At 44.2% G+C, this 12,583-nt stretch overlaps 1 protein-coding gene across 1 annotated transcript in view; it reads right to left on the bottom strand.

The window, feature by feature from the left end:
- LOC140406643 (low-density lipoprotein receptor-related protein 1B-like) overlaps positions 1-12,583 on the bottom strand; it is a 1,956,985-nt gene that overhangs the window by 187,898 nt on the left and 1,756,504 nt on the right. Inside the window, exons 23-25 of the mRNA XM_072494650.1 lie at positions 7,639-7,884; positions 7,346-7,543; positions 2,431-2,635 (exon numbers count right to left, since the gene is read on the bottom strand). Coding sequence (XP_072350751.1) covers positions 2,431-2,635; positions 7,346-7,543; positions 7,639-7,884 — 649 coding nt within the window. The remainder of the gene's footprint in view (positions 1-2,430; positions 2,636-7,345; positions 7,544-7,638; positions 7,885-12,583) is intronic.

Genomic DNA, 12,583 nt, shown 5'->3' with positions numbered 1-12,583 from the left:
GTACTGCACCTATGCAACATTCTAGCCAACTTGGCGCCATGTGGCGGTGGAGGACACCCTCACCCAATGGCCGTGAAGGTCACGGCAACCCTCAATGTTTATGTAACAGAATCGTTCCAGAGCTCCACCTGTGACATGTCCAGCATCTTACAGGCATCCGCCAATAATGCATACGTGAGTTCACGGTTACACTCTACGCAAGGTCTTTCGACTTTATTAATTTTGACCTGGACCAAGCCCAGCTAGATGAGAGGGCAATGGGATTCGGCACCATAACTGGTCTGCCACAGGTGCAGGGGAAAATCGATTGCACCCATGTCACTGAAGTGCTTAGATGTCCCCTCGGGCGGGTGAATCATGTATTTTTCACATGGGGAAAATATAAATTTCAAAGTGCCTGGAAATTGCAGCCAGGATCACGCCACCGGGGCCGGCAGGAATCGCACCGATTTTCTCGCTGAAAATGATACTTTGGCTGGATTGTACCAGCTGTTCACAGCGATGGGATGCTCTGGTCCCTTCCGACGGCACACCCCTGTCTTGGGATTCCCGGACATGGAAATCCCATTTACACCGGCGGGACCAGAAGAGTCTACTGGCGGGCCGCGTCCGCCGCTGAAAAGCACACGGCAAATTGCGTAGAAAATCCCTCCCTTTGTAATTTTTTCAGAAAATTCCTGCCAATGTCAAGCTCAACTAGTTTGAAATACAAATTATGCCGAATTAGCTTTTTACATATAATTTCCTAAAACCTATAGCACAGACTAAGCCATTCTTTCCAAATGGTCATATTCCTCAGAAATTTCCTTGCACTCAAATTACGCATTGCCACCTTACCTTAAACATTTCTATTCCATCCTCCCTCTATGCAACAAGAAGCGAAAAGCAGTATTTTATTTGCACTCTTCATGATAAAGATGTGCTTTGTAAAATATTGCTTTATAGTGACATTGGCTGGACATATATATTTATAGATATAAATTATCACTTTTGCTAAGCAATGGACACTGGTCTACAGCAGCCTCTGTGTTGCAATTGTGAAGGACGCATGTTGTTTTATGGAGACACAAAGTTAAAGAGCTCTCAAAGGCACAGGCCAATATAAGCCCAGATCGAAACCAGAGAGAGGTTGTGTGACCCAGCCCTTGGCTGTGGAAGATATTGGATTTGAACTAAGGGCCGGAGAGACTGCCACAGGGCAACAATTTTCCACCATCTCTCTTTTTTCCTCTCTGATCAAAGATGAGCTGTATATGATTTGAAATCCCATCTAAAGACCTCATTGCTGCAAACCGAGAGTTTTTAAGGGAGTATCGTGAATCAACATCACGATCTCCAAGGAAAATTTGAATCAACCAGCCACGACTGTAGGCCGACTGCTCGAGTGAGAAATCAAAGTGGCAGCAACCACTTTCAGGTCTCAACATGTTTCTGGACAATCTATGAATAATTGTTTTCCTGACGTTATTCATTATTTGGCCAAGTTTTAAGATCTGACACTCTGCAGAGTTTAGGACTATTTTCTCATGTTTGGGTGCGCCATGTGCATGTTTTCTTTTGCATTTACACATGTTAAACCTTTTGCTCATAATTTCTGCATCTTTACCTGAGTGAGTCTCAACAATATAACAAACTCGTTACTTGTAGAACATAGAACATACAGTGCAGAAGGAGGCCATTCGGCCCATCGAGTCTGAACCGACCCACTTAAGCCCTCATTTCCACCCTATCCCCGTAACCCAATAACCCCTCCTAACCTTTTTGGTCACTAAGGGCAATTTATTAATTCCAATCCACCTAACCTGCACATCTTTGGACTGTGGAAGGAAACCAGTGCACCCGGAGGAAATCCACGCAGACACGGGGAGAACGTGCAGACTCCGCACAGCCAATGACCAGGCGGGGAATCAAACCTGGGACCCTGGTGCTGTGAAGCCACAGGGCTATCCACTTGTGCTACCGTACTGCTACCGTACCTCAAACTTAAGAAACATGGCTGGATTTATTTTTACATGGAGTTTCATGCGTTAAGTATACATATCGAATTGGCATTATCATCACCCTTTTAAATGCAAGTTCTCTTATAACTAACCCAGGAGTAGGCTAAAGAGATGAGTCAGCTCACTCCTCCGAACCTGGTCGTAACAATGATTTTACTAACTTGTCTTACTATATTTAGTGATTTATGCACCACCAGAAGCTTTGCTTCTCTACATTATTTAGTTTTTGCCTTATTATATTTTGTGAACAATTTTTCTCTCTTTCCTTATCCTCCAGGACTCATCAAAATGGCCGCTTATTAATTAAAAGATTAAAACTTTTACGGTAGCAAGATCGCTTTGTTCCCTGTGTTTCAAAATGCAAAGTAAAAATGATGCAGTAAATTATTTTATTTTATTGTCTTCTACAAAATAAGATTTGCAAACTAACCCATGTCGAGGATCCAAAGCTATGGCACGTGGATACATCATAGAACCTGCGATTAAGGTAGTCCTCATGTTGCCATCCAGTTTTGCTACTTCAATCTGTTCCATTTTGCTGTCTATCCAGTAGATGTTTCCTGCAATCCAGTCCACCGCTAGCCCTTCGGGAGTGTCTAGACCATGCTGTACAATAACTTCCACACTGCTTACAGCTGAAAAAACAACCACGTCATTCCTATAAATATCAAGGTTAGGTATATTTAATTTCTTCGCCAATAATAATTGGCATAATCATGTTCATCTTGTACAAAACCTATTGACTCATCTGGAAAAATAACCCAATAAACTGGATCATATATACCACATAACTTTGCATGGGTAAGCTGTTTGATACTGAATATATCTGTTGGATTTGAAGGTGTTCAATTTCCCGTGCGGTAAAACACTGTCCAACAAACCCACAATGAATGGGAAAATAAACTGGTTCGAAAATGACTGTTCCTTCTGTTTTCATTTTGGCATTTAGAAGATGTGAAGCAATACTTAGTGCAGCTGCTTTCCTCTGGTTAGAAAAATATTCAAACTTTAAAAAAAAGGAAAATAAATTTCACTTGACCACCCATTTGATGCACTGAACAGCACCAGATTGACGTTTCTACCCCATGTCATGCTGCTTGAATCGGCATGACAGACCAATATCAGTATTCCACCAACACCTATCTGGGTAGCGCTAGCTAAACGAGGCATGAGATGGTAGTCCTGATTGTAGTTCATTGATAATGAAATCTTACAAATGGAAATGATCCAAAGCTGGATGGTGAAGGTTACAAGTGATTGGGGCTGTCACTATTTCCTTTTGCAGCTTTTTCCTTTGTGGGATTGTCCTTGGGAAGAAAGATTTCTGATACATTATCCTGGAAACCAATCTTTGAAGTTTGTGGCAGATGATTTCCCCGTGTTTTGTCATTGCCTGAGAGGATAGGGGGCGTCATTCACCGACCCCCCAGCGGGACGGAGAATGGCCGTTGGCCGCCGTGAATCCCGCCCCTGCCGGTTGCCGAAGTCTCCGGTACCGGAGATTGGGCGGGGGCGGGAATCGGGCCACGCCGGTTGGCGGGCCCCCCGTTCAATTCTCCGGCCCGGATGGGCCGAAGTCCCACCGAGAAATTGCCTGTCCCGCCGGCGTAAATTAAAGTAGGTATTTACCGGCGGGACAAGGCGGCGTGGGCGGGCTCCGGGGTCCTGGGGGGGGGGGCGTGGGGCAATCTGACCCCGGGGGGTGCCCCCACGGTGGCCAGGCCCGCGATCTGGGCCCACCGATCCACGGGCGGGCCTGTGTCGTGGGGGAACTCTTTCCCTTCCGCCTCCGCAACGACCTCCACCATGGCGGAGGCGGAAGAGACTCTCCCCACTGCGCATGCGCGGGAAACTGTCAGCGGCCGCTGACATGCGGGACAACAAACGCCGTTTCCGCCAGCTGGCGGGGCGAAAATCCCTCCGGCGCCGGCCTAGCCCCTCAATGTTGGGGCTCGGCCCCCAAAGATGCGGAGCATTCCGCACCTTTGGGGCGGCGCGATGCCCGTCTGATTGGCGCCGTTTTGGGCGCCAGTCGGCGGACATCGCGCCGTTTGGGGAGAATTTCGCCCCAGGTATTTATTTTTGGAAATTCCCAGCAATCCAATCGATATTTTATAGAACAAGGTCAGTCTACTTCTCACCCTCCTTTGCTGGAGTGATTCACATTCCAAATCTTTGATCAACAATAAGGCACCAGGATTTCCACACTGATTCATGCAGCAAAGCTTTGGATGATTTCAATCTTATTTGTAACTCTGATCATATGAGGATTCTACATAAAACCTGCATACTACAAGACTGGACAAAGAAAGGTTTGGTAAGCTACAATTAGTGTTTTTGATGAAATACTAGAGATTTCTCCTCAGAAATTCAATAAACCTGTTTGCTTTGGATGTTATCTGCTGGAAGTGGAATCCTCTTGAAGATTATTTTTCAGATGAACCCTCAGGTATGCTGGTGTATCTATATACCTGTTGGAGAATTTGATTACAGTACCTAAAGCTATCTGTTGACTGGAGTCTTTCATGCGGTGAATGAATGGATCAAACGGGGATGGCATCCAATGCCAAAAAATACTGCACAAAGTCTTACAACACCAGGTTAAAGTCCAACAGGTTTGTTTCGATGTCACTAGCTTTCGGAGCGCTGCTCCTTCCTCACCTGAGGAAGGAGCAGCGCTCCGAAAGCTAGTGACATCGAAACAAACCTGTTGGACTTTAACCTGGTGTTGTAAGACTTCGTACTGTGCTCACCCCAGTCCAACGCCGGCATCTCCACATCAAAAAATACTGCGTCATGCACATCACCAACAAAAAGGATCAATTCACAACCCAGCTAACTGCAGGGATATCTAATTGAGTCTACGCATTTACTCAGAGCTAACATTAAAGGCTAATTGCCTTATCCCTCCCCTTTACCAGTCAATCCAGGTAAAATAGTAAACTACTTCACAAGTTTTAATATTTCTATACTAATATCTGGTTTGATCATACCTGTGCATCCATTGGAAATTACTCCAGAAAAGCAGAGCAAAAAAGGCGTAAAGGTACATTTTAGTGGAGAAGACTGACCAGGGCATGGGGAAACCAAACCCGCTGAAATCCCACCGTGGAAAGCCACAAACACAGCACTCAGGCATGAGGGTGAACTGACCCCCTCCCCACTGACCCTCCCAACCAACACCACCAACCCCCCCTACTGGCCCGCTGCCCCGTCATTCACCCTCATCAGACCCCCCATCAGTCATTCACATCTGACCCCATCAAAGACCTCTTCAGATCTCCCATCAGAGAGCCCCATCAGAGACCCACAACAGAGTTCCACAACAGAGACCCCCATCAGAGACCCCCATCAGAGAACCACATCAGGGAACCCCATCTCAGACCACTATCAAAAACCTACATCAGAGACCCCATTACACCCCCCACATCAGATACCCCATTAGACTACCTACCAGAGAGCCCCATCAGAGAGTCCCATCAGACAGCCCGATCAAACAACCCCATCAGAGAGTCCCATCATCACACCTGCCTTAAAGCTGAAAAGCAGTCCAGGCACTACAGTGAGAGATCACTGCATTTCCACTTAGCCTTCTCTAACATTTATTGCCTAACACAAATGTATTTAAAGCAGCAGCTGTACAAGTATCAGAGGCTGCCTGGAAAGTTAAGTACACTTGAAAGGGTATCAAATCCTTTGTCAGCCTTTGAAATGCAAAACTCCCATTCAATGTCACAGAGCAATACATTTCACTAGCCATTTATTGACAGTTGTATTAGTCTTGAGACAGCTGCGTGATGGATTGTTTATCTATCTTTCCTTTCATGCTTGAATCCATCTCATGAACCCTGCTTATATGTTAACCACAATGTTTATAAACACTCTTGCTATTATTAGCTGATCCTGGCCACATCAAAAGTAGCTAAGTGGTTTCACTTCCTCTTATTCACAGCAGAAAGCACTTAACTACTTTTGTTGTGGTGAGGAGCTGTCAATCATAGCAAAAGTAAGTAAAGTCACCATAGTCCCATATGACCAGAAGCTGCTTTCCCCTCTGAGCGGGAGAGCTGACTGGTGGTGATTTAACCTGAGGACCACCACACCTCAGGTGAGCGGCAAGGTTCAGAAGGTGGGCCTCCATGAATACCCTCAGCCGGTACGGGAATTGAACCCATGCTCTTGGCCTCACTCTGCATCATGAACCAGCTGTCCAGCCAACTGATCGAAACTGATCTAGCAAAAGACCATTAAGTCGTTCAAAACCTTTTTTTATGCATTCCAACTCCAGCCAATATCATTGTGCCTCTTTTTCCTTCAGTTACACTTTTTGTAATTTCTTCAACCTACTTTTACATTTCTGTCAATGGTTAATCTTGTAATTTAGCATATAAATCTTTAGATTAAAAGAAAAAAAATCGAACTGCTCTTCTTACTCCTTTTGCCCTGATCCTTTAAATAAAAGGTGAGTGTTCGGGATATACTCAGCAGGTCAGGCAGCATCTGTGGGGAGAGGAACAGAGTGAACATTTCAGATCGATGGATTTTATCAGAACATCAACTTGAAACTTAGTTATTTTTCTCTCCACTGATGCCGTTTGACCTGCTGAGTATTTCCAACATTTTCTGTTTTACTTTCAGACCTTCAGCATCAACAGTAATTTCTGTTTGCGTTTGATCATCATCCTTAACCCTTAGGGTGGGTTTTTCCACCCTCTCCTCTGCCTGCGGCATGTTTTCCAGCAGCGGAAGCAGCTCACCATTGGCATCTGGTGGGATCTTCTGGTTGCTGCCCATGCCTGTGAGACTTTGCGTGGCTTGTTGGCTGTGCCACCAGGAAACCCGCTGCAGGGGGTCACCTTCGACAGGACCGGAAGATCCCGCCAGCAGGAATGGACGGAAAATCCTGCCCTTAGTCTTTTGATGTGTTAATTGTACATGATAATGAACAATTATTTGTATTGATGTATTGATAAACCTTAAGGATGCCAACTCTGTTCCCAGCTAAAGTTAAACAAACCAAAGTGAATTGAAGTGAACTAATCACACTTTGTAAATGTTATGAATCCAACATGTGCATTTGGGCAGTTTCTGAAAATGCGAACATGGTGATAAGGCCACATTTCTATTTTAACATAACAGGAGGGAAATTTCCTCTTGACTGTATTACTTGCATAATCACTAAACCACCCTGAAGAATGAATGTTTTATTTCATTAGTACCAGCATTTGCAGGAAAACCTTGCAATATAAAACACAGCGTCTAAAGGAAACATTTTGGAATATCTTCGAAGTGCAGCTTTAAAAATGTAGCAATTGGGCAAAAACGTTATCTCCAAAAAAATATACCTCCAACTTCAGAGAGCTTTCCTTTATAAATTTTATCTTCCACAACATCAGTCCAATAGAGAGAACTCTGAGTAAAATGGAAATCAATTGCTATCGTGTTCCTCAAGCCAGGGACTAATAAGTTGTAGTCTTGCTTGTGAAGATCCAGTCTTCGGATTTCATGCCGAATGGAAAAAATTATGTATGGTTCAAAAGGATCTGTGAAAAAAAATATACACGTCTGAGATTAGCGTGTCAGTTCAAATAAATGTTGAACGAGAAAAATAACGCAATTAAGGATGACAATGACCTACCTAAACTAATGCAACTATCACCATCGGGTACAAGCAGCCAGCCCTCATAACATGAGCACTTAATTGTCTTCTTTTGTTGCTCACACACTTGGCTGCACCTGAGGTGCTTTCTACAGTAATCGAGGACAATGCAGGTTTTCTTGTCAGAACTTAGGTGCATTCCTGTTGGGCAGGAGCAGACGATACCTTCCCCAGTTACAAAAGTGCAGTGGTGGCTGCATCCTCCATTATTCAGAAAGCACTCATCTGTGAACAAAAGCAGTCGATTGATTTAGGAGCAATACCTTTTATAGATGACATAATTTTCTACAATCGTACAGAGAGGGCGCTTAATTAAAGACAACCGGAACCAAAGAGTTATATGTCAAATTACTCTTATGCGCAGATAAGGTCTACTGGCTGGGCACATAATTAGATTTATTACTTCTGCCTGTGCTTGTTGAAGCTGACAGATTGAAAAGATCCATGTACACCGCCAATTTGCTGTGAGGCAAAAGCAGGACAGATTTCTAGTTTGGGAGTTTTTAGTGAACAAAATCCATCTTTTTAATAGAAGAGAAACGCAGTGAATTTTAAATTTTGTTTGGAACACATCCATAATTTCTTTAGTAAAACATTTCAGAGGCAAAATTGTACAGAGCCCAAAAACAGGCATGGGTGACTTGATGGGACATTGCCCCATGCCTGTTGCTTCTGAAGTTAGCAGCATGCAGAGTTCATGTTATTTGCTAATTTAAATGACTTTGACATGCAGGCAGTATTAATCCTGCTGTTAAGTGGCTTCACACTTGAGCAGTGAGCACAGAATTATGAGAGAGTAACGTGAGTTAAAGTTAGTCTGTACTAAAAAGACATCCTGCACCTTTGAAACTGGATACATGTTGTCGCAAAAGCAGATGCTAAGTCATTTAAAAAGTGATTTTGATGTGGGGAACACTCAACAATGGCACACTATGGTAGAGAACAGGCTCCAAGATTTGGCACTGGTACCCTCAGGCAGGGGGGTGGAAAGAATCAGAGATATAATTTCTCCATTCGCAAGAGGATAGGAGGCTCACAAGACAAATTTTGGGAAGGCAGTGATTTCAGATAGTGTGGTGGTTTTACCGAGAGTCAAGCCACGAGGACCTTGATGTAATGTCGCAAAAATGTCAATGACTGCAAACTAGTGCTCAAAGCCAGTGAATATATCTTCAGATGCCATATCCTCGCAGTGCATGCCTATCCAACATGGCTTGCACCAGAAGGCCTGAGGCATTTAACTCTGTTAGTCAGAATGCCAAAGGTATTCATAGAAGCAAAAAATGGCATGGCACACAAAGAGGACATTCGGCCCATTACATTTGTGCTGGCTCATTGGAAGAGCTATTAAACTCCTTCCACAACCTTTCTCTTTCACCAAAGTTCTGAAACTTCTTCTCTTTCATGTACTTATAAAATTCCTTTTGAAAGTTGTTTTTGACTCTATTTCCAATTTATTCTCAGGCAGTACATTCCAAATTCTAACTGTGTAAAAACATTTGCTGTGTAAAATTTTTTTTTTTTTTTTTTTACAGTCTTAATAAAAAGAAAATATGGACAGAATTTAATCCAGCCCATAACGGCAGGAAACATGGTGGCCAAGCCTATTGAATCAGAGGAAAGGCCACATGTCAGCCTCCTGGTGGCGGGAAAACCACTCCTGGTTAAGATGGAGGCACGAAGGTGCTGTTGCGGGAAACCTGACCACTCACGGCAGGATGTCAATTAGGTTTGTTAATGAGTCAATTAGCAGCATCCAGCTCTGAGCCAACTGGAACTTAATGGTGGTTCAGGGATTAAATGGAATTCATACGTCTTTCCTGTGTCTATCTCAGGCAACCCTGCAAATCCTGTTGCATTTGGCAACAGTACACCTGGGAAGGGCACCCTCATTGTCAGAGACTCAATCACTGACTGAAGAATCCAGCATCAGGAAGCATGCAGTCTACTGTAAACCACCCCCTGCCCTTGCCTCCGGCAGCCCGAGCCCCACTCCTTCAGTGATGACCCCCCGCCCACCCACATTCCGTCTTCATTCATATATGTCCACAAAACAAAAAAGGTGATCGCTGGTGAAGTCCCTGATGCAGCCACTGCTCCCAGTGGTGCTGTCGGATATGGGGAACTGCTGCTGTCTGGTTGGTTAGCAGCTCACTGCGGGCAGCATTTCTGCTGCTGGGGCCTTAATCCTGGGGAAGGTCACTGGTTACTTGGCATTTAATTTGGTTGGGCCTCCCTCATGGAAGTGTTGTGTGGGACCCGCATTTGGAATATTCAATCCAACCCATTACATGCAAAGCTAGATCAAGGAATATATTTTCATATTTTTAATTCACATAATTGATTAACTTTTTTTGTTTCGATCTTTTAGCTTTTATCTGTTATTGATGACATCAGAGAATCTGAACTTTTCCAATGCTTATTTTTTTCTGCTTTAGTCTTCCAGTCATTTACTTCAAAATTTATTTTTTACATATAGACCATGTGTATGCCTGTTTGCAAAGGAGGAGTGGTTCCATTTAAAATTCTAACGTTGTGTGACTGTCCACTTCTAACAAAGCACCCACATTTGAATCATGAAATTATTTGCTCTCTCCATTGTTGCTATAATAAGGCTAATGCTTTGTCATGCTCAATCTATTCCTGCCGTAATGAAAGGGGCGTCCAATCTCTGCCAGGCTGAAATTTCTGGGAGTGGATTCTCCACTGCCCGCTGCCAGTAGAGAGTTTCCCGATCTGGCAGCGAATCGAGCATCACCTAGAAACAGGATTGGCGCTTGTTCCAATGCTCCGGTCCACCGGCGAGGGCGGCAGAGAGCTACATGCCCTGCACTGGCGGGAAGATGCAAATGGATAATTTGCGCCCAATTGCATTCGATTAATGGGCTGGAAGCCTGATTCACCAGGCCCCCGTGACGCTCCAACTCTCTCAGCTGGGATTCATATGGACATAGATGGGTGCAGATATTTTCAATCGTGGCCCTCTCACGGTGGGCCCTGTGGTGGGTCAAGAGGGTCAGTGCATAATGGAGGTACCCCCAAAACCCCATTGGAAGAACATCCCCCTTCATCCCCACAATGCAAATTCTACCACCCTCCTAACTCCAACGGAGACCAGGAATGATTCGACTCCAGCAAAAGCACTTAGTCTCCAGAATGGAGAATCCAACCCCTGTGTTTTAGCCTTGTGTACTGTCTGAATGAGATTGATTAATTCGCTACAACTTCATATGCCTAGCCATGTTCACTCTTGGCAGAATTTTTAAAATTCATTTCCCGTCTGTATGCCTTGCTGGCTGGGCCAGTGGATTTTGCCCATCCCTCGTTGCCCTTGAGAAAATTGTGGTGAGCTCCCTTCTTGAACCGCTGCAGTGGATGTGGTGGAGGTATATCCACAATGCTGTTAGGAAGGGAGTTAGGAAGGAAAGGTTGGGCTTTCATATGTTCATCATTGGACTATTAATTGCAGATGATTTTTTCAATTGATTTTGAATTTCACCATCTGACATACGAACAAACATAAGAACATAAGAACTAGGAGCAGGAGTAGGCCATCTGGCCCCTCGAGCCTGATCCGCCATTCAATGAGATCATGGCTGATCTTTTGTGGACTCAGCTCCACTTTCCGGCCCGAACACCATAACCCTTAATCCCTTTATTCTTCAAAAAACTATCAATCTTTATCTTAAAAACATTTAATGAAGGAGCCTCTACTGCTTCACTGGGCAAGGAATTCCATAGATTCACAACTCTTTGGGTGAAGAAGTTCCTCCTAAACTCAGTCCTAAATCTACTTCCCCTTATTTTGAGGCTATGCCCCCTAGTTCTGCTTTCACCCGCCAGTGGAAACAAGCTGCCCGCATCTATCCTATCTATTCCCTTCTTAATCTTGTATGTTTCTATAAGATCCCCCCTCATCCTTCTAAATTCCAACGAGTACAGTCCCAGTCTACTCAACCTCTCCTCGTAATCCAACCCCTTCAGCTCTGGGATTACCCTAGTGAATCTCCTCTGCACACCCTCCAGTGCCAGTACATCCTTTCTCAAGTAAGGAGAGCAAAACTGAGCACAATACTCCAGGTGTGGCCTCACTAACACCTTATACAATTGCAGCATAACCTCACTAGTCTTAAACTCCATCCCTCTAGCAATGAAGGACAAAATTCCATTTGCCTTCTTAATCACCTGTTGCACCTGTAAACCAACTTTTTGCGACTCATGCACTAGCACACCCAGGTCTCTCTGCACAGCAGCATGTTTTAATATTTTATCATTTAAATAATAATCCCTTTTGCTGTTATTCCTTCCAAAATGGATAACCTCACATTTGTCAACATTGTATTCCGTCTGCCAGACCCTAGCCCATTCACTTAGTCTATCCAAATCCCTGCAGACTTCCAGTATCCTCTGCACTTTTTGCTTTACCACTTATCTTAGTGTCATCTGCAAACTTGGACACATTGCCCTTGGTCCCCAACTCCAAATCATCTATGTAAATTGTGAACAGTTGTGGGCCCAACACTGATCCCTGAGGGACACCATTAGCTACTGATTGCCAACCAGAGAAACACCCATTAATCCCCACTCTTTGCTTTCTATTAATTAACCAATCCTCTATCCATGCTACTACTTTTCCCTTAATGCCATGCATCTTAATCTTATGCAGCAACCTTTTGCGTGGCACCTGGTCAAAGGCTTTCTGGAAATCCAGATATACCACATCCATTGGCTCCCCGTTATCTACCGCACTGTTAATGTCCTCAAAAACCTCCACAAAATTAGTTAGGCACGACATGCCCTTTATGAACCCATGCTGCGTCTGCCCAATGGGACAATTTCCATCCAGATGCCTCGCTATTTCTTCCTTGATGATAGATTCCAGCATCTTCCCTACTACCGAAGTTAAGCTCACTGGCCTATAATT

This window comes from Scyliorhinus torazame, chromosome 2 (assembly GCF_047496885.1).
Source record: "Scyliorhinus torazame isolate Kashiwa2021f chromosome 2, sScyTor2.1, whole genome shotgun sequence".
NCBI lineage: Eukaryota > Metazoa > Chordata > Chondrichthyes > Carcharhiniformes > Scyliorhinidae > Scyliorhinus > Scyliorhinus torazame.
Note: the sequence above shows the minus strand (reverse complement) of the source record. Positions and strands in the feature narration are given on the sequence as shown.